This window comes from Branchiostoma belcheri, unplaced genomic scaffold (assembly GCF_001625305.1).
Source record: "Branchiostoma belcheri isolate BF01 breed outbred unplaced genomic scaffold, Haploidv18h27 scaffold23, whole genome shotgun sequence".
In the NCBI taxonomy this organism is placed as follows: Eukaryota; Metazoa; Chordata; class Leptocardii; order Amphioxiformes; family Branchiostomatidae; genus Branchiostoma; species Branchiostoma belcheri.
In genome coordinates, this window is record NW_017803824.1 from 1,452,170 (window position 1) to 1,478,250 (window position 26,081).

The following is a 26,081-nucleotide window of genomic DNA, read 5'->3' on the forward strand; positions in this document are numbered from 1 at the left end:
TGCAAAAAAAAAAAAAATTGATTCTGGTCCCGAATCAACTGAAAAATGCTTATGTTTTGCCCCCCCAACAGTTGAGGAAAGTCCTTTTCTTCCTAGTTGTTACAGTTTTCCCATCTATCGTTGCAGTGGTTTGATTAAAAGTTCAAAATTCAATGTTTAAATTTTAACCCAGCCTTTTGTGTTGACTTCATGGCTCATTTTGTAGCATTTAAGCCTACAATAGGATGCCTAGACCTGTTTTTATTTTTAGGCCACACCAAGTAAATTTTATGGATGACGTCCTTGGGAGACCCTAAATCTAATGCGAGAGGGCGAAAAAAAAACAAGAAGGGCCCTAAAAAACAAGAGGCCTAGATCAGAAATATACTAAGAGACGACAAATGTTAGGACACAAATTGAATGAGGTGACAACAGTGTAACAAGCAAGAAGTCTTTTATTCATCATCAAAACAGCAATAAATCAGGTGGAACAGCAGTTGTCGTCCTGCCCTGTTTTCGCGTTACGGGGTTCACGTCAATCTAACGATTTGCGGCGCTGTCGTGACTCTTTGGTCATAGTTACAGGCAGCGGAATTTCTTGTTTTTTTTTCTAGGAACAGGCCAAAATCAATGCGCGCGCGGACGTCATCCATAAAATTTACTTGGTGTGGCCTTATTTTTTTTCGCCCTGTCGCTTCATATTTTTTCTGAAAAAATCTGAGAACCAACAAATTAAATTGGTGTGGCCTAAACACAGAGCCAGTCACTATGCCAGCTCATACTGTGCTTTCTAAGTATTCAGTAGTTAAGCCTCTCATTTGGCATACAGTATCTTTAAGACTCTTAAGTACTGCATCACTTCAAAGCAATGCTTCTATTCATCCATCAATACTGTCATGTTTTGCCTGGGGAACAGGATTCACTTTTCTCAGTTAACACAATTGTGGTGATACAAAATGCACTGAAAGTGAATTAATGCCATAGATTGTGTTTTTATATACCGGGATCTTTGCTCCCAGTGAGGTATAGGCCACAGAGGGACACATTAAGACATTTCTTGGTCAAAACTTCTACACTTTGGAGTAAAGCACTTTGCAGCTCTGTCCCTTGACAACTCCATGCTGTAACTTAGTTTACTGCTGTAGAAATCCCTCTACATTACAGCTCCACTAAGGATGGTGTCAATGCTACATCTTACTCATCTTGTTGCAAGCAATACAGCCCTGTGTAAGTGCCTCGCGCTTATGTAACGAGTGCCGAGGGACCTCAGGGGATTACAGTTGCAGTACCAACTGTGGCTTAAAAAGTAAGCTGCAAAAGTGTGAAAATTCACCGAGTCAGAAATGTCTAACTGTTGGGAGTACTACAGTAGAGGTATCCAAGGTCTGTCTAGTACATAAAATTGTACAATAATTGTAACTTTTTTTCTTCCAATTTGTGGAACTGACCTGAACTAAGCTGGTGGGAGGTATAGGCGACTATACTAGGAGAGGGCAGTGAAGATAGTCACAGGGAGAAAGTTGTTGACTATAATTTTTGCAGTCCTTGAAAAGAATGCAGCTGTGTAGAATAGAGAGATGGATGAGGAACAGGAATTGAGTGAAATGATAAGAGCAATGGCCATGAAAGTATTCATAGAAGACACAAAGAGGCAACATTTCATGTGTGAGAGAGAGAGAAAGTCCAACATATATAGAGGCTAGATGATTTGTGATTCCAGTTTTATCAAAGAAACAGAGTCTGAATAAATAAAATCAGTGTTTCACACTTTCCCACTCATGTTTAAAGTGTCTGTCCAACACTCTTCATCAGTTATTCATTATTACATTTTTCTGATGAAATATATCCAGTGATAAAGTCTGAAACACTATTTTATTGATACAACCCTGGATGACTAATCTTCACAAACGTATCAAGAGTCTGACATACTTGCAGGATGTGCCATGTTCCCTCTTGCTGTCCCCTGGTTGGTGGTCCCTGTCCACGTACAGCTCACCCTGGTAGAAGTTGTCTGTGGGTCGCTGCTGAATTGTCACACGGCTGTGCAGGATCTTGTTGTTGCTCCTCTCTGCCTCCAGTACAACTTCTTCTACTGTGATCTGGGAGTTGGGACACAGTTAACATGTATTTTTTAGGACTTTTAAACAGATCATTAGGAGCAGGACTTCTCAGGGCTTTTAAACAGATCATTAGGTGCAGGACTTGACACTGCTGATGTTTAGGATGTTGTAATTACTAAATTAATTGTTTATGTACTGTGTATTTGTTGTGTGTATTTTTATGTGTATCCAGGATTACCTGAAAAGCAGGCCAAAAATGGCCTGAGCTGTAATTACTGGTTAAATATAAGTAAATTGAAATTGAAATTGTATCATGTGTTGTGCTGTGTACCCAAACCAACATTTAGGTTCAGGTCCAGATTCAAGTCCAGAGGTTTAGGTTCTTACGAGTCCGGACCTAAACCCATGGCATATACAAAATTGCATGTTGGCAACCTTGCAATGTTGTTTGGGCCAAACTTTGGCCACATAACATGATATAACGTTAGCTGCACAAGGTCATTGTACTGAAGTAAGTTTTAAGAGAGGACAGGGATGGTCAGGGATGCTGATGCTTTGTGGCAAGAACAGATTATCACAACTTTGTAGGTGCAACTGTACAAACGGTCGTGACACGGGGAGAAGGCAGAAGCATCAGCAGTCCATTAATCCTTCACATCCGTTCAACTTCTCCCGGTTAACGCTCAAGGTTTGGAGTCAAGAGTCAGAGGCATGGCATGCATCAAGAACCCTCACCGGAGTGTTGTCGCTCGTTGATTTGGGTCTCTCCAGCGCAGACGCATAATTCTCCACCTGTAAAGACAGTACACGAGAACAACATGAGATACATGTACACGTCGAAAATTCCTCGCTTGCGAGCTATATTTTACTGAAATATCCCCCTAATTGGGCCGTGTTTTCTCTCACGGTGGGTTGAAGTCTTTTGTAACGCCGGCGAAGGTCGAGGGGTCAGCAATTATTGGCAGTGTAATTTCCCATTCCTCTTGACCCTTTACAAGAGCCCGCATTTTAAAGGGTGTGCACCAATCTTCTCCACATGGTTGGGGAGGATGTTTCGTAGAAATGATTTCCCCGGGGGGTTGTCTTTAATACTTCTCCCACAAAAGCCAAGTGCAGGGGAGAGAAGATACATGTTAGGTCTGCGGTATGACCTGATGATAGGTTCAGGTGGGGACTACAACGTCGGGTATCACCACGTCCATCCGATTCAATCTACGGCACCGCATGTTTCCCCTCCCCGCTATTCCCCCGGCTGTACTCGTGTTGAAGATTGTGGACAGGTTTCGTGCGTGAACATGACAGGGACTGAGGCACGCATGGCAGTGACGGATGAAGTACTTTTACAGTTCACATCGCACGCTCAGCGATTTGACACCGACTTTTGGGTTTTGTAGCCAGAGTTTATCACATCGTCTGTCTCCATAAAAAGTTTAGTTGAAACCCGTAAAACTACAAGTTTCAGATTGATAAAACAAGGATACTGTTGTAGCTATAATTCTTATTAATTGGTGACTCTGAGGGATAAAACTAACAGCTTCGATATATTCAAGGCACCAAAAACAAGACAGAGTACTTATTCAAGACATAATCTCAGACTGTAAGAGTTACTTAAAATATTTTGCAAATCTCTCTTTTTTTGCAAATATAGCTGGTGTACATAAAATAATGTTACAATACCTCAACATGGGACGGTGCACTTAGGTTGAGTGATCGCTGTTTCCACATGTCCACACACTGTGAAGAGAAAAAAGAAACTTAGTCTACATTTAAACTTGTCAAATAAACAGAAATAGGAAAGGCATTTCAGTTTCTGCATGCTTTCAGGATCAATTTTTTTTCAATTGTGTGGTGTCAAAACATGCGAAATATGGAAGTTTTGACAAATTGTTTCCAAAATCTATGAGTCTGTGACAAAACACATTTAGGACTGTTTCTGCTTCTAGGGACATTTGCACACTTTAGAAACAGTGATGCGTGCAACAGCAACACAACAGACATGAGATGGATGCATATTATGTGTGTTAGGAAGGAATTGTCTATGATACAAACACATGCAACATCATACAAAACATCAATGCAAAAGTCCTGCTACACATGCAGGTAGATTGGTGTAAGATACATACTAAATTGTATTACTTACTAGTAGTACACACACAGTCTTGATTCTAATCTACTTAATATTTAGTCAATGTTTCTAAAGTATGCATTTGTTACGAAATGTTTTCTGAGCAGTTGGTATTAAAGCCATAAATGTATTAGCCTCAGGCGCTGACTATTCACGAGATGCAATTGGAGAAAGGTACATATATTATTGTACAATAAATCTTGCCATAGTAATTAAAAGACTAATTTGTTGCTAAATATACATAATGTACTATTGATTTTTCTTTATGAAGTTTCACAGGAAAATTCCTCAAGATTACAAAATTAATATTTAGGCCATCCCACACCAATCTTTGTTAATGAATGAAATGACACAACATCTAATAGAACACACAGGTGATACCATGCCATACTGGAGGTCCTTACCATGGCAGCAACAGGGGTGGGGTGGGGTGGGTTGTAGAAGAATAAAACAAAAAATATAAGGGCAAGAGAAGAGAGAAAAACAAGAGAAACTTTATACTGTGACACAATGCAGTCTTCCCCATTGAATGTTGAAGGAAGAGAAATACAGATATCGTTAAGTAGCTGTTACATTACAACAGACAGTTGTTTTGAAAAAAGTGACAAAGCAGACTGAAAAAAGTTTTTCTGTGCAATTATCATATATTGACACTATTAGCTAAAGGTATAAAGACAAAGTTGGTTACAGTATGACTTAGTGTACAATGATGAAACCCTGAAACAAAGGTTGGTATACAAATCAGGTATTGACAAGGCAGGGAAAAGAGCAAAGTGGAAAGGGGCTACACAGAATAGGCAGACTACAGGATCCAAACATCAGACAGCTCAAGTTGTGACATGCAAGTACAAACTTCGACAAAATTTGGACAGAGCTGGGACTAAACATTTTCCAATAGGAAGAGTGTGCATAAAGGAAAAATTACATGTATGATACCAGACTGGTATTAAAATATTTTCCTCACCGAAAGCATGCAGATAGAGTGCAGTTGTGAGTGACATTCAAAATATGCTAGAAAAGGGCTCATGCTTTAAGACCATGCTAAACACTTCATATGTGAAGAAAATAAAACTGTTCTCCACCTCAAAAAGAAATTAACTCACAAGAAATTTTTGACTGAATCGCTCATCTCTTCATCAGCTTGATGACCCAAGTGCTGTGAACACGTGACTTTTAGCCATGTGTGACGTCAGCAGAACTTTTTGAGTTGGAGAACAGCTTAATTTTCTTCATGTATTTTACCAACTCAGATGAACATTCATGCTACTAAACACTTCATACGTTTCGAATTTTTGGTTGTGATTGCATACATGAAATGGTTTGTTTAGTAATACGCATTCTGCGGCATTCATGCCCTCGCATGCACTTACAGCTTTCCCTACTTTTAAATCCACGGGTGGGTGGGCCTTCTTCTCCTTCCTCTTCTGTAGGAAGTCATGGAGGAACAGGTGGGGGGGTGCCGGCATGGACGTCATCTCTCGCCGCCGGTTCGCTGACGTCTGGCTGAATCTTTTGGCACATCTGTAATGTCACAGAGAACACAAGGATATTATATAAAATATTATGTTATATAATACATATTCGAAGACAGTTCAAACTCTACTACTGGATAAATAAATGAGATAACTTCCAGCCGTAATTTATTCGGTAGTAGAGTTTGAATTGTCTTTGAATATATTGTTTTATCTGGATGTCTAACCTTCATCAATGTATATAATTTATAATTTGTACACTACAATACAATACATTTACAATTGCATGTACAATGTATCTATTTTGTCTTATAACTGTCAAAACATTTTTTGTTATGATTATTCAGATCTTTGGAAGGGGTTGCCAGCTTTATTCGAAGTTTTGCAAACATATCTCTGTCCTTGGTGCTGATTTTATGGTGGTGATGTCAAACTTTCAGTGTGAAATCAATGTGAAACGAAAAAGTCAAAAGCAAACTGAACCTTTCATAGTCTATTGGCATATTATAGGGATACAAATGTAGTACTACATCCAAAACCATTTTAAACCCCTAGCCTGATTTTTTCAGTCTGCAACATTGCAGGTTGCTTAGTTTGCCTTTTGCAATTAAATGAAAATGCCTCTGCAAAATGCAGACTGCAGGGGGGTATTTCTAACACTGAGCCTGAAGTCTGTGCAAATGGAGCCATAATAGATGCCTTTTGGGGTTTAATGAAAAGAAGAGGAGTGAACTGGTTCTGACATTTGCCGGTGGAAAATCAATGCACCCCGACTCCGGCAGTGCGGGACCCGGTGATCCGAGAAATAGATTTTACACTTCGTAGGCAGATTTTGAAGGTCAAGGCGACAAGGGACTGAGTTGTAGCTGCTGCATGCGACAGGTGTCTTCTTCCAAATGGCAACACATAACACAAACTGTGTTGTAACTGCTAAACTTAGAGACTGTGCTTGAACTTTTGTCCAATAGCATGCTACGTAAGTTTTGCTACGTAATTTTTTCCATAATCATTAATCATTTTAAATATAAATGAAAGATAAACAAAAAGTGACTCAAAATTGCTCTTGCATTATTTTCTTTCTTGTCTGTTTATCATTATTAGTTTGGGGGGGCCAGCATTATCAAAAATTCAAAATTTTGCTAACATGTCTTTGTCCTTGGTGCTGATTTTACGGTGTAGAGCTGGACATCACTTCAATAACACTATGACTATTTGTGACTTACAGTCACTAAATGCCAGAGAATCAGGTGCTGTATTCATTGAGATTTTTTCTTAACCCTCTCCCGGCTAAACTGTATCCAGTGGTATTTTTCTTAACCCTTAACTCTCCCTGCTAAGTTGTATCCAGTGGGATTTTTCCTTAACCTTCTCCCAGCTGAGGCTTGCCTGTTGCATCAAATTTACACTGGTTAATACACAAGGCAGCAGGGAGAAGGTTAACAAGACAAAAACAGAGCAATCCATCAGTATGAGTCTTTACCCTATCAGTGGCAACCTTTTTCCATCAGTTACTGCATGGACACTAAGGTTACCTACAATTAGCCGGCTAAGTGGGAGATGAACAGGTCTTTAATTATGCATTATTGGCCCTCTGTGCTTTGGTCTGGGGTTGATTTCTTCATAATTGTTCATTGTAACTTTTGGTCCCACTGTGACCCCAGGAATCTGAATGCTAACAACACAGTCTGTGGCCGTGGTCAAATACCAGGTAAAGACCAGCTGGGCCTTGGAGTGTAAAGGTAGGCTAGGGTTAACCAAGGTCTGACGGTATACTGCCTTAGGTTCAATTGGCCCTCTTCAACACTTTAACTCTCTCGAGGTAGAAAGAATCACTGTCATTTAATGCAGACATTTCCTGAAACCAATAAACTTGCAAGAAGACGCATGGATGCCCTTTTAACGGGGCTCGAAATTCATTTTTGGGAATAGGTGCACTGGTGTGCACAAAATTTTTCTTGGGTGCACCATATAAAATGAAATAAGTAGAATGTCAGCAAAAACTATTATGTTTCAATGATTTTATTATTTTCTGACTCTTAGATGTTAAGAAAATGCTGTATACTACTACACATTTAAACATCTTTTCATACGTAAACCTACAGAAATATTTGGGTGCACTGGTGCACCCACAGAAAAGAACTGTGTGCATAGCTCCAAATTTGGGTGCACTAAGGTACACATGCACCCAGTATTTCCAGCCCTGCCTTTCAACCTGCACACATAATTGCTGCAGTAAGATTTATGCTTACAACTGTTATAAAAATCCCCCCAAACTTCTATCTTGGCCCCCATCTCTCGTTCAAGGCCAAACAACTGAGCGGAGAATCATTACTTGCACAGTACTCAGTAAAAGCAATATTCCTGTCAGTTCCAGTATCTGATATACACTCCCTAAACGCTTCCCCATTTAGTTTGTCGAATGTGTCGAAGGCAATCCCTTTATCAGATCTCATTTTGCCTCTCATTACAGCTGTCTTTCCAGCTACTTGCTGTGACTTGCAGCTAATTTTAGTTTTCAAGGGTTCAATGTCCTACTTCAGCATGCATTTAAGATGAAGTCGTAAGTCCTCAGCCACCATTCTGTACAAGCTAAGACTTGAAATACATCACTCCCTTGTTGCAAAGTAAAAATTGAGGCATAGAGTACGCCTCTGGCAAAATTGGTGGTTAAGTTTTCCACATGACAATATTTTTGAGAGGTTCAAACATACCAAGGACAGAGTTGTACATCAATCATTGTTCAAGGACATATCCGTCTTACTTTGGAAGGCAATTTACTCATGAAAGCTTTTCCTGAAGTGCTTCCAATTTGAAAGTAGCTAGTAGAGATAGAATCTTTCTTGCATTAGGCAATGTTTGTAAGTAAACAATCAGATAAGATAGGGGTAGAAGTAGGATTTACAAGTACTGCGCTGATGGTTTACAACTTTCTGAGTGTGCAACTGAGTTGGATGGGTTTGACATTTGTAAAGAGTCTCAGTCTTTTTACACACACAACCAAGTCTTTTATTTAGCCAACATTTTGGTCGTCAGTTACACGTATTTAAAAGTTACAGAAAACTAGGAACAGAATCCACAAAGTGGTTCCAAACGTATAGAAGTGTCTTTACTCAGTGACTTACCAACCTGGTGAAACTATTCACGGAGGTTTGACATTTGGTTAGACTTAGCTTCTCTAAAACCAGATCACCAGTACAGTCACATTTCACTGTGCTAGAGAAGGGTCTTTCATCACACACACACAAACGCCAGTGTTTGTCTTATGCCCTGATATACTGTCGTGTCCATTTACTTAAACTCTGGAAAGGACTGGAAGACAAGCTCCCTATCAACGGTATTCATGGCACCATGAAAAGGGCTTGGGTCAGCTTTCAATTTACTTTACTTCTCATGGAATAGCACTTAAGACAGCCACTAGGAAGATGGAGTGGGCAGTCTTCATCTATTGCTATGGTTTAAATCTCCTGATGCCGCACAAGTCCGACGTTTGTAGGACTTGGGTTAAGTGTGCTAGCCCCTCAAGCAATTTCTGTAAAGTTATGACTTATAAGAAGTTGACTGTTGAGGTAGATGCATAGCGTATATTTTTCCGGCATTACAATATTATAGAGCGTCAACTAAACTAGGTTTTATTCTAGATAGTCTAGCATTCAAGTTCCTAAAAGCTGCCTAACCCTACAAGCTATATACAGATTTGTTGCCACAAGCCTCCCTTTAGGTAGTTGCGTAGCATATATTTTTCTGGTATTATGATATTATGGATTGTGAACTCAAAAGGAGTATACATGGGTTTCGTCCTAGATAGTCTTGCCTTCAAACTTCTCAGAGATGCCTAAACCTGCCAGCTATACACAGATTTGGAGCCAGAAGCCTTCCTTGAGGTAGTTGTATATAGTTGTACATAGTGTATATTTTTCTGGTATTATGATTAACTCAAAAGGAGTATATACTTTTAGGTTTCATCGTAGATAGTCTGGCCTTCAAACTCCTAAGAGCTGTCTAACCCTGCAAGCTATACTAGTATACAGATTTGGTGCCAGAATCCTCCCTTGAGGTACTTGCGTAGCGTATATATTATATTATATTATAGACTGGTTTATTTGCAGAAACACATACTTCATACATACATAGTACAGTAGGTTAAATAATATTTCTCTGGCATTATGATATAATTATGGAGTATCAACTCAAAAGGAGTATAACCCCGGCATAGGTTTCATTCTTGCCTTCGAATTCCTCAGAGCTGCCTAACCCTGCAAGCTATACACAGATTTGGTGCCAGAAGCCTTCCCTAGAAGATAGAGGATTTCACGGAAAAAGTTACATCCATCATATACTACACTTTCGACACCTTGGATAACTCAATTACCTGGGATCCGTGAAATTGATCCCACAGTGTTTTCTCATCATTTACGACTAATACTTCTTTTTCCCCACAGAGCTCAACATCAGATGCTTAAGAATGGATGCAACGTCAGTTGTCTAATAGACTTCTGTCTTTGGTAGTTCCAGTCCACTGCACTACATAAAGATCATCTTCACGCAAGATGAAACTTCCATGCATATCAAAATTTCCATACATAGTTAAATTTCTATTATTTCCGCCCGGCTGAACACCTTCAAACATGTCAGAAACAAGGCACGAAATAATTGGTTTTTGAGTGACGTGTCATGGAATTGGAGACACCCAGAAATCCAACGTTTCAATTGAAATGCTGGCCTGTTAGATCTTTGCTGAGCCCATTTCAGTCAAATAACAAGTTAACACATGCAATTAGTTATGTAGACGGCATGATCATGGCAGACATAACTGAAGGTGCTGGCATTCTATGCGTTAATTATCACTAAATTAAATTTGAACATCACTGCACTGATAGCTAGTCTGCAATTCCTTTTTAAATACCTGAAGGATAGCTTTGTTAAACTACTGAAAGTGTATGATGTGAGGGATCAAGAGAGGATGTAGGAATAATCATCATTTCCTTGTAACAGGCAAGCTGTGGGTGATGTTTTTCAAACGTAAGACACTTGTGGGACGTGACAAAGTGGGACATGCAAATACCAAGCATACATACATTTACTAGTTCATACTTATAAATCTGCTTTTCTGACAACTCTCCAGCGTCACTGACGAAAGGTAGTACTAGTAGATGCTACTTGAAACATCTGACTGTTTCCAAAATCATATCCAGTTGCTTGAGTAACTGTTTTTTGTGTATAATATTACCTGGACGTCTAACCTTCACTGACATACATTACATGTATACTGCAACAGTAGCAAGTACACTACCCATCAGGCTAATTACAGTATACATGGGTATTTGCATATCCTAAAGTGTCTGTGAAGAACACCACCCACAGTGTGCCTCATTACAAGGGAATGACAATTATTCCTACAACCTCTCTTGACCCCTTACATCATATGAAGCTTTCAGTAGCTTGACATTGCTAACCTTCAAATATTTATGTCACATACATTAAATCAATCACATTCCTGAAACATCAGACAGTAGTCCAACTCTTCAAAGAGCATATCACGATGACACAGCTACAGCAAATCCCGACGTAACTCATGCAGGGAATGACACAGATACTGCAATTCACTTTATGTTCACCTTGGCAAAAGTTCACGGTCTGAGAAAAGTGGACATGTTCACGAAACTACATATTCACGGTGGTGGCAGGTGGAGGAAAAAGAAAGTCCAGGAATTATTTCTTAACTGTAATGATAAGTTCACAGTACAGAAGTGACAGTTAAAACAGTGAACATAACAGTACAGTGAAGAAATCAGGAATTACAGTATATCTTTCATCTAGAACTCTTTGAAAACCCGGAATGTTGAAGATTTGTGAGCGTCGAGGGGAGAGACAGCATTAACTGATTACAGCGTTCTTTCCGCAGAATGGAGAAACCGTGCGGTTTGCGTGATGAAGCATTAATGTGATGTGGAAGACAGTAAAGGAGGTCAGAAGTGGCCGTGATGAATGCAGCTCTATAATTCCAAACATAAGATGCTCTTTTCATAAAGACCTTAAAGTTCAGACTTGACAGCAGGGAGATGGATCTCGTACTGTGCCTACCCTTAAAGGTGGTGGAAAAGCCGAGATGCAGGAATGAGCTAATGTGTAATAAGGAGCTGAACTAAGTAGAGCACTTGTTTATCACTGGGACAATTTCATGCATAAGAAACATTTCACATCCTGCATGTTCAGGCTACTATGCAAGCAAAGATTTAGGCTTTTGTTCATTTTTATCAGGCTTCCCTTTTTGACAATGTAGACTAAGGCCACACCAATTTAATTTCTTGGTTAACGGATTTTTCTAGAAAAATAATGGAGCGGGCGGGCGAAAAATAAATAAAAATAAAAACAGCCCTAGGCATCCTCTTATGGCCCAAAATGGTACGATAGGAGCCATAAAGTCAACACACCAGGCTGGTTCAAAATTTAAACAATGAATTTTGAACTTTTATTGATACCATTGCATTGAAAGATGGAACAACTGTCGTAACAACTAGGATGTAAAGGACTGTTATCAACTGTTCAGGGCAAAAGATGAGCATTTTGCAGTTGATTCTGAACTTTTATTTTTATTTGCAAATCAGAAAAAAATGAAGCGGTGAATCCGTTAACCAAGAAATTAAATTTGTGTGGCCTAAGTGGCATCTTTTTTTTCTGCCAGCCAACTTCAGATGGTGTACAGGATACTGCCCTGCCAAGGATACTGTCTTGCCAATTTGATAACTGTCTTGTAGCCGCCAAAAGATCTGCTTAGAGATGCTCAGATGTCTAGATATGAAAACGTCATTCATTAGCATGAATACATGAATCTATGCGTTGTGGGATTGAACCATGATGTTTATGTTTATTTATGTTTATTTGAATGATCTCCATTAGTGAGTATACACTTATACCCACTATTCTTCCTGGAGTCTTAAAACACGTTACAGACTTATAACACAGACGTACACTTCTTACTGCTATACATAAAATACAACAACCTGTAACTAATTACTTATTTAACCTATCCTATTCTATATACACCAAGTAATGAGCTCGAGGTAAAAGCTTGTTTGAGAGGTCAGAGGTCAATCATACAAGTTATATATTTACATTTACATTAATACATACAAGATATCATTATAAAAATCATGGGTACCAAGATCACAAGAGAACACCATTCCTGTCTTTCTTATTGGCATTCTTCGGGCCTCTCCTGCCTCATTTCAATTAAAAGAGTAATATACAATATTATCATTGTTGTTTACAACATGGTGTTAATCGAGTTTTAAATAAGTTGGTAGCACATACATGTATTTATTATTAATATACATTGTAATTCTTTCATTAGTTCTGGAAAGTTAGCAGATTTACACAAATGTGATTTAGCCAATAATTGTATTCTTATTGCTTAACATTAACTTCCCACATATTTCCTATAATTATGACACATTTTGATCGGGTTTCAAATTGATAGCTAAGACTGAGTGGAGCAGCATATTGCAGATGATAATCAGCACATGTACAGCATTAATTACGACATGTTTAACCAGATGCAGCATCACAGCTCTCTAACATGTTTTGAAGTAATAAGGCATAGGAAAAAAAATGTTGTGTTTCCTGTTTCAGTCCTGAAAAAGATTAGGGTTGGTACACTGTGGTAGGGTTTATCTTTTTTTTCCTTTCTTTTTTTATTAGACTTTGGCAATCTCTAGTGATTGAACTTATACAATACCGTTTAACAAAGTAAAACTTGCACGAGGACACTTTTATATATTTTCATTTATGTACACTTATATATTTTTATTGTGAGTTGGAAAACCAATTGTACAACGTTTTACCACTCACATGTCAGAGTATGGAGCACGAAAAGGTTGATCAGTTCAAAAAATTAATGTCCCTTGCACGGGTCCACCCAAAAGGAGCCTAGGGTCGGCAGCTTTTTCTAGGGTCGGTCGGGAAACAGGAAACATTTTTTTCCTAAGCCTAAGAGTTGGGTATGAAATTTCATTCAGGACCGGGTGCCCAGGTAAGCTGTCTTGTATCCGCTACGGCAGAATCAATCACTAGTCAGTTAGATAAAAGGCAATTTAGTTACAAACAAGGCTCTGGTTATCACGATCTCCAATTTCCCGTTTATTCGGAACATCAGAGAGAGAGTTCAGGCTATCAGTTTCTGTTCCGATGAGCATCAATGGGCAATGCGGAAATTATTTTGGGGATAAAATCACCACAGCAATAGCCTTGTGGGTGGCTTTGCATTAGGTAGGTTGAAGGTTCAATTTCCTGATCAAGTCATATAAAAGACTTAAAAAATGGTACAGAATACTACACAGGGCATTCTGTATTGCCCAAGGTATCAGCCCGACCACGCGTCGGATCGCCGTAAAGTACAGCCTGGTCCGGAACACCCGTATCAAGCGATATTGAGGCCCAGGTATGACATAAATACACGTATTGTATGAGTTCCAAGAATAGGAAAATAGTCAATCATAATGTATCTTCCACATGTAAAGCCATTATCACCCAAGCCTGTATATGGTCTTTGTTAGAGAAAAGAAGTTCCAATTGCAAACTGCAATTTTGCACTATATTTCCAATTATTTATACACATTCATATAGACTAAATTTCCGTAATTTTGCCCTGGATATTAGCATCACAAAACAGCAATCAACAACTAAAGGAAGACTAAGTATAATAGACTATCTTGAACAGCACAGGTACATAATGCATCCATCCAAAAAGACAAATGTCCGCCCGATACATGTAATATGCCAAAATTGCTTCATGTTACACAGCTGCAGTGGAGACTAATGGCGGCTATTGCCGCCACAATTGCGCTCCTGACTACCAACTGGGGAACAATAATCCACCCAACGTTATTCCATGAGAGCTTTCCACATGTAACGAGTCTTAGTAAGGCCACACCAATTTTATTTGTTGGTTAACAGATTCGCCTGCTTCATTTTTTTCTGATTTGCCCCAAAAAAATTTAGAATCAACTGCAAAATGCTCATATTTTGCCCTGAACAGCTGAAAACAGTCCTTTTCTTCCAAGTTGTTACAGTTATTCCATCTTTCAATGCAATGGTATCTTTAAAAGTTCAAAATTCATTGTTTAAATTTTGAACCAGCCTGGTGTGTTGACTTCATGGCTCCTATCGTACCATTTTGGGCCATAATAGGATGCCTAGGCCTTGTTTTTTTTTTTTCGCCCGCTCCATTATTTTTCTAGAAAAATCCGTTAACCAAGAAATTAAATTGGTGTGGCCTAACGAGTCTTAGTAAGGGTCAAAGTATGGGGAATTTCCTTGTGGACGGTAGAACGCTGAATCCGTCATTCTCCACCAACAGAAAATCAATGCGTGTATTACGATATTTGGGTCAAGACGTGCTCGTGAACAGAATTGTTTTCTGCTTGCCTGCCCGGCGCTATTTATAATAATTTTCTGGGAGATGATGCATGGAGCCTATAGCCTGACCTTTGCACGTTATGGGTTAGAAGTCGGGGACTATCCGGCCGGGAGATTGACTGCCCATGATTGACCTCTCAGGATGCCATAGAAAGAGAATAGCACCTATCATCATGGTATAGCAATATAAAGATCTTATACTGTCTTGTAGCTGTAGACGTACAAGATGTACAGGTAGAAGGAAAGCAGTTCATGGTCTTAATGATACATAGATATCCTGAATCCTGTTCCTAAAAGTAGACAGAATTACATTGTCTCTTGTTTGGTGAAGACCCTGAACATGATCAAATTTCCTTGCATACATGTACTACACAGTCAGTGTCTTTTCTTCTGTATTCACTTTCACAGCCAGACACACACGTGCACGCACACACACACACACACACACACACACACACACACACACACACTTGCATGCACACACACACGCGCACACACACACAAACTCACAAAGATTTCAAAATACATCTCAGTCAACACACTCAACACACTTTAATGGTGGCACAAAAGAGACTCAGCAGCTAATGTAGGTTTGGAAACCAGGCCACTTTAATGGTGGTTTATGTAATGTGTCCTAAAAAGTTTTCATCACAAAGGGAGTGGGGAAGAGTGACTGTGTTTCTTGCTAATGGCCTGGACCTTCTCTATTCTGTACCTTCTGAAAGTGAACACCACTCTGAGCAGGTGATGGCATACTGACCTCTCGAAAAGCAGGAAAAGACCACATACTTGAATCACTGTTTACTTTATGCAAAATATGCTTTCTTCAAGAGTGTATTGATGAACAACAAACCATATTTCTGTCATACACTATTCTCCTAAGTGTACATAAGCCTCGACACAAACATTCTTTGTAATATGTCACACTTAACAACCCTTCATATATGTGCGAAGGTTTTGTATGTTTTGTATGTTTTATTTGTATTTCTTATCTTCTTTTTCTTGTTTTTCTTATTTTTTTCTTGTTTTTCTTGTTTTTCTTATTTTCTTTTCTCCTATTTCTTTATTTTGTATGTATTTCTTTAAACAAACGTTAAAAAAATGTGTTTTATACTCGTTGTATGTTTTTGAGTAGAAGGTGTTATACATTTGTATATTAAGCAACTTGTGCTTTTTGTCCAATACTCAATAAATATCTGAGAATAAAATAAAATTAAAAAACACTGACCTCTTGAGAGGTTTGGTGGAGAACTTGAGCCTGTGATGTTGGATCCTGTTGCTGACGACGGCCACTACGGGAGACGGGTCCAGACAGAGCGGCTCGGCGGTGGCCAGGACCAGCTGCTTCTCCAACTCATGTTTGTCGTCCTGGAAAATGTCATGTTTTTTTTTATATAATGTGCTATAGTGAGCAATACCCACTGATTGTACATACACATGGTAAGAATACAGTTTAGTGGGCAATCAATGGCTCACAGCTGCCAAGTGTTCTGAATTACAGTGAAGGAGATGTCAGTGGACTCTGACTTTGTAGGTCTGCAGGCCGTTGTTGTCGATCCCACAACGGTGTCATGTAACTGTAAGCAACAACTCAACCTTAGCCAAGGTGGCAAGGTGGTCTCAAACAAACAAAGATATAATTATGTACTTCTTTGGTATTGATAAGTAAACCTGTGGGGCTGAGTGGCGCAACGGCAGAGTGTTTAGCTCGGAAGAGGTCCTGGGTTCAAATCCTGCCATGTTACTGATCTTGTGCCCTTGGGAAAGGCACTTTACATGACTTTCCTGGATGGAGGCCTGGTAACCCCATCTCGTATTAGCCACAAAAAGGCAGCAGAATCTTCAGCTACATGTAGTTGGAGGTGGCCGCCTCAAAATGAAACAAGACAGGTCAGGCATATTGACTACTGTATTTTTATTTTTGCACAGTGACCTCTCCACCACAAATGAATGGCACTGTGAATGTGCGTTTCTAAATGTATTACTTTTGCACTAAAGAAGTTTTAAACTGAGAGACAAAAGTGTCTTCCAAACTAAAGAATGGAAATCTCCTTCCTAAACTAAAGCACCATCTTTTGATAAGTAGAAATTGGCCTGGAATCCTTCAAAGCTGCGATGTAGTCAGAGAGTCTAGCAAGTGAGGTCAGAAAAGAATGTGCCATGTTTTCCAATGATGAAGCTCTTTGTATTTCCATCTGATAACTCTGCAACGTTATCTTGTTTTTAACAGGAAAAATGACAGAGCTCTAATTACTTGCACACCTTCCATACAACATAAAGCACCACTGATTATAGCTCTTACGACTGAAAATGACTGCCAATCTCTACAGATACAACGTAAAAGGTCATTAACAATACAAAAAAAACTGTTTTCGTTGAATCCAAGCCGGTTATTTCTGTGAGACATTATTAGGATGGAAAAAGCTTCAACTGTACATCCTAAATGCTTTAACGTGTAACAAAATGAAAAGCTGGACACCCAACTAGAGCTGTGATTTCCCAAAGGAGACTGGGTTGACTGGAACTCATTTTGGGTCATTCTCGCCAAATGTTGCAGTTCATTTGCCCTGCACCGCTCATTTTGCGCCCATCTGAGCTGAACAAGATTTAAGTTCATCTGTAAGGTCCACACATGAGATTGAACTGGACAGCTGTGAACTGGTCTGACTGCTGGAAGTTGACAGTGTTTTTGTACTCAGGACCTTTTGAAAGGAATTAGTTACAGGATGAAATGACCATAATGCAACCTGCTTGAACAGTTTAGAGAGATTAAAAGTCTTTTTGCACTCATAATTTACAACTTGGCACTACTGAATAATTGTAGGTTTTCAATTAATTATGCACATGTCCATTCTGAGTATAAATGACTACCAAAATACATAAAAATATCAAAAATATAGGACGAAGCTGGTGTTACGTCGAAGGGCGGTTATACCGACTATACTGATACAGATACAGAGGACAACATAATCAATATTACAGTTTATGTAACAATTCTACAGCTTGAGAAAAAGGGCACCCTACAAAATCAAGAAGGATTGTCTTTATATATTTCCCATTCTTGCCTGGATTGCCTGCTGTAGAGATTTACAGTAAAACATTTTACGACGCTAAATTTCCAGGAATAAAAACCACGGTGGCATAGAGCATTCATCCAAGGTTATTCAATGGCCATACCAGACTGTCAATACTCATTACCATCGGGACACACTTTCAATTCCAGGGTTTAACCTGTCACGGTTGTGTCCATCACCGAGCCATGTATCTCTTTGTAGTACTTGGAGTCTTTCCAAGCAATTACTAGGCTTTCAGGCCAAGTGTGTCTGGAGGGGTTTAAAGCTTACGCTGTCATTCTACCTGCCCCAATACCCAAGGTATGATGCATTTATTCAATATGCACAGATACCTCAAAGTTTCATCCCTGGTTTCACCCAGCTAATCCTGTATAAGCTGGTTCAAGGTTTAAACTGTGCATGGGCAGCATGATGATGGGTATTATGTCGAAGTTGAAGGCCCCTGGGACATAACTAAAACATATAATATGACATGTATCAAGCTTTCACCTTTGAACTGAGGCCTATGCAGTTTGAAATGTGAATCAGCTTATTGTAAGGCCACGCAAATCTAATTTGTTGGTTCACGGATTCACCACTTCATTTTTTTCTGATTTGCAAAAGAAAGAAACATTTCAGCCTCTGAATCAACTCCAAAATGCTCATATTTTGGTCCCAACAGCAAAGTCCCTTCTCTTCAGAGTTGATATAGTTTTTCCATCTATCAATGCTGTGGTTTGATTAAGAGTTTGAAATTCATTGTCTGGTATGTTGACTTCATGGCTCCTACATGTATCATAGAATTTAGGGATATCATAGGAGGCCTAGGTCTGTTGTATTTTTTCACCGTCGCTTCATATTTTTTCAGAAAAAAATCCAAGAGCCAACAAATCAAATTGGTGTGGTCTAAGGAACAGTTAAAATTAGGAAACAGACGTGAGTTGCAGTACTGTACCTGTGTCCATCTGTGCTCGCCATCATTAGTGATTGCATTTACATCACACACCAGGGTCTGCAGAAACACAGGAGAGGACATCATTAGAATACCGGTAAAACAAAGTACAAGATGCATGTAACACTAATTTTAAAGTATGCTTACTGAACATAACTGCCTAACACTTGCTTTATCTTGAGCAAATTGTGCACATTTTCACATACCAAACAAACTGTATCTGTATCTGTACAGCCGGTATAGCTGCCTTTTGGCATAACACACCAGCTTTGCAGGCATGCGGCGCGACGGCAGCTGGCTATATTACACTGTGATACATTGATAGAGGTTAGACCTCTAGGTAAACAATACTAGTATTCAAAGACAAATCAAACTCTGCAACTGGACAAATAACAGAGATAACTTCTGGACGTTTCGAGTGACATCTGTCACTCTTTTTCAGCATCACTAAATGAACTGAGAGCACCATGATACAGTGTAGAAGGTTGGAAATAATGCTACAACAGCCTATACATTTGAGCATCCTAGGATATGCATGGCCCATTAGTGACAACTACCAGCTTTACCATGGAAAGCAGTTAAAGTAACCCCCTTGCTGAATTATGAATAAAGAAAGGTTTAGCAGAATGTAGCCCAAAGCGATGGGAAGGTTAAAAGTGAGCCACAGTATAACAGCAAATATTTCAGCACCACTGAGAGCACTAATGTATGTCAAACATACCAAGGAATATGTCAGTGAAGGTTAGACATCCAGGTAATAAGATATGCCAAAAAACCATATTCAGGTAGCCTCCACTTCGCCAGTGTCACTGACGAAAAGTAGTGCATGCTACCTGAAACGCCTGACCATTTCCAAAAACATATCCAGTTGCTTGAGTAACTGTTTTTTGACATACACATGTACCAAGGAATGATTATTAAATACAGTACCTTTTTTTAACGTAAATGTAAGGCACCTTAAAGTACAATAGTCTCTTATTCATCAATCAAGATTTCCCAAAGGAAGTTTAGCCATGAACCCTGGAAAAGCAAATGTACATCATGCTAACTTAATATCCAGTACTGAATGGTTCCACCTGAGACAAATGAAGCACAGAGACTAGCAGCAGCACATCTAGAGGGACGTTTTTATTGCGCAAAGGTTACCTAGGACCCGATGTTTTGGATCGATACTGACATTCCTATTCAATCTGAAGACAAAGTACACATTTGGTGCTTTGGATTGAGAGTTCATGGGTTCAACTCCTGCAAGGGAAGAAATTTCTTTGCATTTGAATGGGCTGTATATATTCCTGCACAAAGGCCCCAGGCATTGGCGGAAACGAAAGGCCATCTAAGGTTCAAGGTAGCCCGTCCTATTGCCTGGCATAGATAACGAGAGCTGTCCAGAATGTAGGTTTCTATATCATATCTATTCAGAAGATATGGTAAATGCAATGATGAGTTTGCTTCTAAAGCGAAACAACCCAATCAAGACTTAATCAGGTGAATGCAGCACCCTTCAGCAGTGTACTGTGTATGTCCTTGGTAACTTGGTAACAACAAAATGTTACATAGTTTGTACCACACAGCGTACGTGGTGTGTAGAAATGTTAAGAAAATCAATAGAGAGAGTAACATATTCATAAGCTGTATTTGTCAACTGCAATCTTATGTATGTATCTAACATCAATATAGAAAAAATAGATTTGTTTTGGTAGGTTGGAGGGTACACAGTTACAATGGTATACACATGTACATGTAACAACACTAACACCCCTTTTATGGATTTTGGTAGATTCCTGCCAAAGTTAGGATATAAAGTGCGACTTTATGACATAATTGCCTCGGATGATTTCTTGATGTCCACCTAGTTATCTCCCATTGTTGTCTGGAGCCTGGCTTGTTGGCATGATTGGTCGTTGCCACTCCGTCTGGCTTGACACTTTGTAGTAACAGCCTTCCCCAGATCAATAGAAAAACAATTTCTGCAAGGAAACTGCATCGATAATTAATGGCCAATTTCCGAGACGTTATCAGCGTGGAATCATCCATTACGCACCGGCTGCCCCGCCCACCGAGGACACCAATCTGTGCTTTATTCCCGCCGTAACGCACAACCTTTCCATCCTACTCTGGAACTATAATGTTCGGGAGCGTAAAATATTAAGTGCGCTCTGGAAGACAGTCTGGAAGACCATTTCTACCTGTACGCTCTCATCAGCATGGATCAATTGCTGTACCAGGTTCATGATGAGCTAACGCAGATCAATGGAATCTGGCTGTTCCCGAGCAGGAATTCCAGCCAGATTGTGCCTTCCAACGTGGAATGGGGGGAATTCCCGGGGGGAATGCGGTGATAGAAATTGCGAGTGTAAGGATATTGCGAGGGCAATGACACATTTGGTAGCCTTGACTTCTCAATGAAAGCACACACAGGTATGACTAGGAAAACAAATCGTGGTGAGGGTGGGTGTCTGAATACATATATGAGATATCATTAGATAGCTTTAAACAATGTCTAGAGTTAGAAGTTCAAGGGTTAGGTGTAACGAGTCGATCGGTGTAATATAGTCAGCTGCTGCCGCGCCACGTGCCTGCGAAGCTGGTGTGTTACACCGAAAGGCAGTTATACCGGCTATACAGATACAGAAAAACAGAAATATGTGTTAAACTTTGCATTTCTGTTCATCTTGTTCAGGTAGACAGAAATCATGGATGTCTGGTGAAGGAAAAAGGTAGAGCAGTCATCCCCAAATAAGGTGGGGTATGATGCTTTTCCAAGCAGCTAGTAAAGGAGCAATGCGGCTTCCCTAAAGGTTGAACTTTCTGCCAAGCACACCCACTCTTCTCCATAAATGTAAATTGAAGAATGTTCTGTTTGGGAACGTTTTATCTCAGGCAACCATCCATCCAAATCCTTGGCCCCAAGCCATGCACGAAACTCTTACATGGGCATGCAGCTTTGTCGTCTCATGTTATCAATTACAATAAACTATGGCTTATTCTGAAGGTTGATCAAGTTCCTACAAATGGCATTGGTCAATGAAAAATAACCAGTCTTACCCAAGGCACTCTGCAATAAACAGGATAACATCTTCAGTTATTGTGAAACATAATCATTTCACTTAATGGGTATACGATATGCTTGGAGCAATTTCAATCAGAAAGGGGTTTTCTAGCCTTAATTCATCAAAAGTTAATATTATTGCAAAGGTATGTTGATATCACAAAGTGGCATTCATCATGTAAAAGCTAAATAAGGACACTGTGTAATAGGTTCATTCTATATGCTATGAGCAATGTACTACATGATTATATTTTGATCCTCAGGCACAGGTAGCAGTTTCATATGGCTGAATATCAGATAGCTTTGTCCATAAGTACAAAATAGAAAATCTTTTGAAGTTTGTTTTATATTGTTGGCTAATGTATAGTCTTAAAGATTTTATATCACACACAAAAACATTTGATTTTGTAAAACATACATGTGACTATTATTAAGTATTTCAATGGCTGACTCGAGCATTTCTTGACAGATGCACTTTGACCTTCCATAAGTCAGCATGAAACAAGGAACAAGGCATTGTGACTGTTGGCTGGCCTGAGTGACAAATGTAGCGTATCCCTGGTATTGACAGGTTTCCACAAGGAGGTCAGTTTTAGCCAGACATGGTACACTAACCGGCAGGGGCCAAATTACAATGATTTCAGCTCAGGCACATTTCTCTACACACACACAGAGATACATGTACATGAACATTTTTTTTACCATTTTAACGTCATTTTTCCCCAAACCAGGGGTTAGACGTGCTTGCACAAAGTCTTTTTGTTGAAGCAAGATTTTTACGGCTGGATGCTCTTCCTAACACCAACCCAAACCCTAGTAGGGCCCAGGAACCCTCTAACTGAGGGGGGAAATACGTGTTAAGTGCCTTTCCCAAGGGCACAACGTCTGGGTGCATGTCCAGACATGTCTGGGTCCAGCCCCGGGGATTGAATCTGGGACAGTCAGATGTTCTATCCAATACACCACACAGACGCCACAAAATCTGCATGAGAACATGTATATTCATTGTGAATTTACTAGAAGTAAAGTTACATACATACTTGTGTTGCTACAGTAATGATAGTGGTAGGACACCATGAGATTTCAGTAGCTGTAACAACTACACATGTATCAATGAACATTTTCTGAAGGTTGAGTATAATACAGATTGTAGCTTTTCATACTGACAAGTTAATACCAACATAGGTGATAGAAGTTGAAAGTTTAATAAAACATGGTGGCTACATGATTGAATATTATTTGACATACATTTTAAATGCTTGTTTTCAAACAACACCATTGCAGCTGTACAAAGGTAAAACCTATCTATCTATAATCGATATCTGTCCTTGGTGCTGAATACATTCCTGTTGTAAAATATTACCTTCTTTTGGAAGAGAGTAAAAGATGATCTCCTCATACAAGTACTATGAAATTCAATCGGACTTGCAGATGCTAGTTAAAACAATAGGTTCATTTGACAAAAAATAATCAATACACCGGTAATGTCCCTTCCATTTTATCTTAGACATGGCCTTGAATACCCTGCTGATAAAAACCCTCAAGCACATTTATTTGACCTTTTGCTGACCCAAAAGATGAATATTCTACCATACTGTAAACCCTTGATCTATCACTGTGCCATTCAGGTCAACTTTAAAATTATATCAGAAGGCTTGAGGGCTGCCTTTGTCATTTTAAGACAGCTCCACAAGAATGAGAGTCATTCAGATCTGAATGTGGTCCTCGGCTAGAGGAACTCTATGATAAACAATTTATTCCAGAGTTCAGAGAAGCATCTCATCAAAGATCCACAAGGGATGACTAACTGTCGCCAAACTGTCTCCTTCAAAAGGACTGAGATCCTCCTAAGTTCTGCCCCTCACAGAGAGACGGCTTAAAACGAACGAAAGGTCAGGAAAATCCGTCTTCGTCGGATCCTCGTTACCGGGAGGTTAAACTTAATAAGGGAGCCTGTTGATTAATGAGGCAGACATAAGACTCTTACGTTTCCGCAAGTGTGAGTAATGCCCTCGCTGTATACTTTTAGTGTGATGCCGGTTTATCTGAAAATCTCTCGATTCATCACCCAGCTGCATTTTGGAGCAGGGTCAGCCATTTCCCACCCACACACTTAGGAGGAATGGAGCAGAGAAAAACCCTCCAGGTAAAAAAGAAGAAAATTGTAGATATACATCATATCACATCATATCAAACACACACAGAAAGTATCTTTAGAGATATGTAGAACCTATGTTTGGTAAGGAAATCTGCGGGAAATGTTTATGTAAGACATAAACCACCACTCCCTGCTGGCAGTGAGGTACTAATGAGCAGTTTTCAGCCTCTCCTGATTGAGGGAAGTGACGATGTGCATGTTGATCCACGTTTCCACACGCCACTTGAAAGATGTTCGCTGCAAAGGGCCGAGTTGCGGCTGTTCCATCTTGTACGAGCTCTCAGACAATGTGTCTACTCCGGAATCATTCCGGTCCTGTTTAAGTGGAGCTTGGAGTGGAAATGGTGATGGAGGAAATCAGTTTGGCTCATGATCCATGATGACATGATGGCATGCTAGCCATTTCCTTCTTGCTCCGAGGGAGAGAGACCAGAAAATTGGCGCACTTTAAGCACACTTTGAGCTGATACTCTCAGTCATGGCCGGTGTAAATGTGTCTTGTAGAGCCATAAAGCAGAATAAGTGGAGAGTGAGGGGCCCTAACAGCCAACTTGGTCCATTATGAGAGAAACGTGAAATTTTTGCGAATAAGATCATCATACCTGCGTTGTCAGGCAAATAGAATAGTGTTTCAGAAGGTTTATGTCAGATGAGTAATACAATCTGCTAGACTGCAGAATAATATGGTGTATTACAGTCTCTTAGTCTAACATACATGTAATTACCTTCTTTAGATTCTGCACATTCCACATGGGTCTACACATAGACATGCTAAACAAACCAAATAACCGTTTATGAATTTTTCAAAACTGAGGACTGGTACAGAAACAGAGTGTGGGTGTGATAGAGCGCATCAATTTTAGAGACCTTATTAAGGCAGTCATTACCTGTCTTAATAGATATCAAATGTAAATCATATGTCATAGTAGCATGATCTATGCATTATTCTAAATATTATACTGAAATATTATAATATACAGCAATAATTGTACAGTGAAATTGGCTACACACAGCAGGACACATTTCAGCATACAGCAACCTGCCCCCATTTAAGAAAAACCCACCATTACTGCAATCCTTCCCTTAATGTCCTGTAGGAAAAACTTTCTTAACAAGCTGATGAAAAGCAATTGCCAGGCGTACTAAGGCGACCCAAATAGGGATTTAATGACATCGCAGGCACAGCCAACTGAAGGCTGGTGTGACAGAGACAAATTGACAGCCGTTACTCTGATTGCATGGATAGCCATGTAGATTACACAACGGAATGCCAATGCTTTCTACATGGGTGACCAACAAAAGAATAAGTTGAAGGTATTAATAACTGCACTGCACATGTAGTTTATTTCTCACAGCTATCCTTATCCATGATGCTTCTCGTTTTGAGCAATAAAGGGCCTTACAAGAATCACAGTTACCGGATGTTGCTATTTGTCTTCCTTACCCAAGACGCATTTAATGTTTGCTATCTTTCACACCATATTGCAAGTCAACAGATGTGTGTTGCTCAGAACAGAGATAAAGCTAAAATCTTTGCAAAATTATGCTGTTGGCAAAGTAAAGACCATTACAATTATTTCTTATCTGTCTAATGTACACTCAGGTGGATGGAGGTTTAAGCATTTGATTTGGCTTATTTGCTGTACTCATAACTTATACAGCATTCTTATGTCAGTACAGAATAGCATTGATTTCAGTGTGTTCTTTAATAAGTTTACAGGATATTTCAATGAAAAATGAGACATATTTACAAGACTTACAACAAAAACCATAGAACTTCTTACTTTGTCATTGAGCCACACCTTTCAGATACATCACA

General features: G+C 39.5%; 1 protein-coding gene across 1 annotated transcript in view; it reads right to left on the reverse strand.

Annotated features, from left to right (window-relative positions):
• Positions 1-26,081, reverse strand: part of LOC109470694 (transcription factor SPT20 homolog) — an 84,205-nt gene that overhangs the window by 21,156 nt on the left and 36,968 nt on the right. Inside the window, exons 9-14 of the mRNA XM_019769723.1 lie at positions 19,059-19,115; positions 16,279-16,418; positions 5,535-5,685; positions 3,717-3,773; positions 2,775-2,831; positions 1,909-2,078 (exon numbers count right to left, since the gene is read on the reverse strand). Coding sequence (XP_019625282.1) covers positions 1,909-2,078; positions 2,775-2,831; positions 3,717-3,773; positions 5,535-5,685; positions 16,279-16,418; positions 19,059-19,115 — 632 coding nt within the window. The remainder of the gene's footprint in view (positions 1-1,908; positions 2,079-2,774; positions 2,832-3,716; positions 3,774-5,534; positions 5,686-16,278; positions 16,419-19,058; positions 19,116-26,081) is intronic.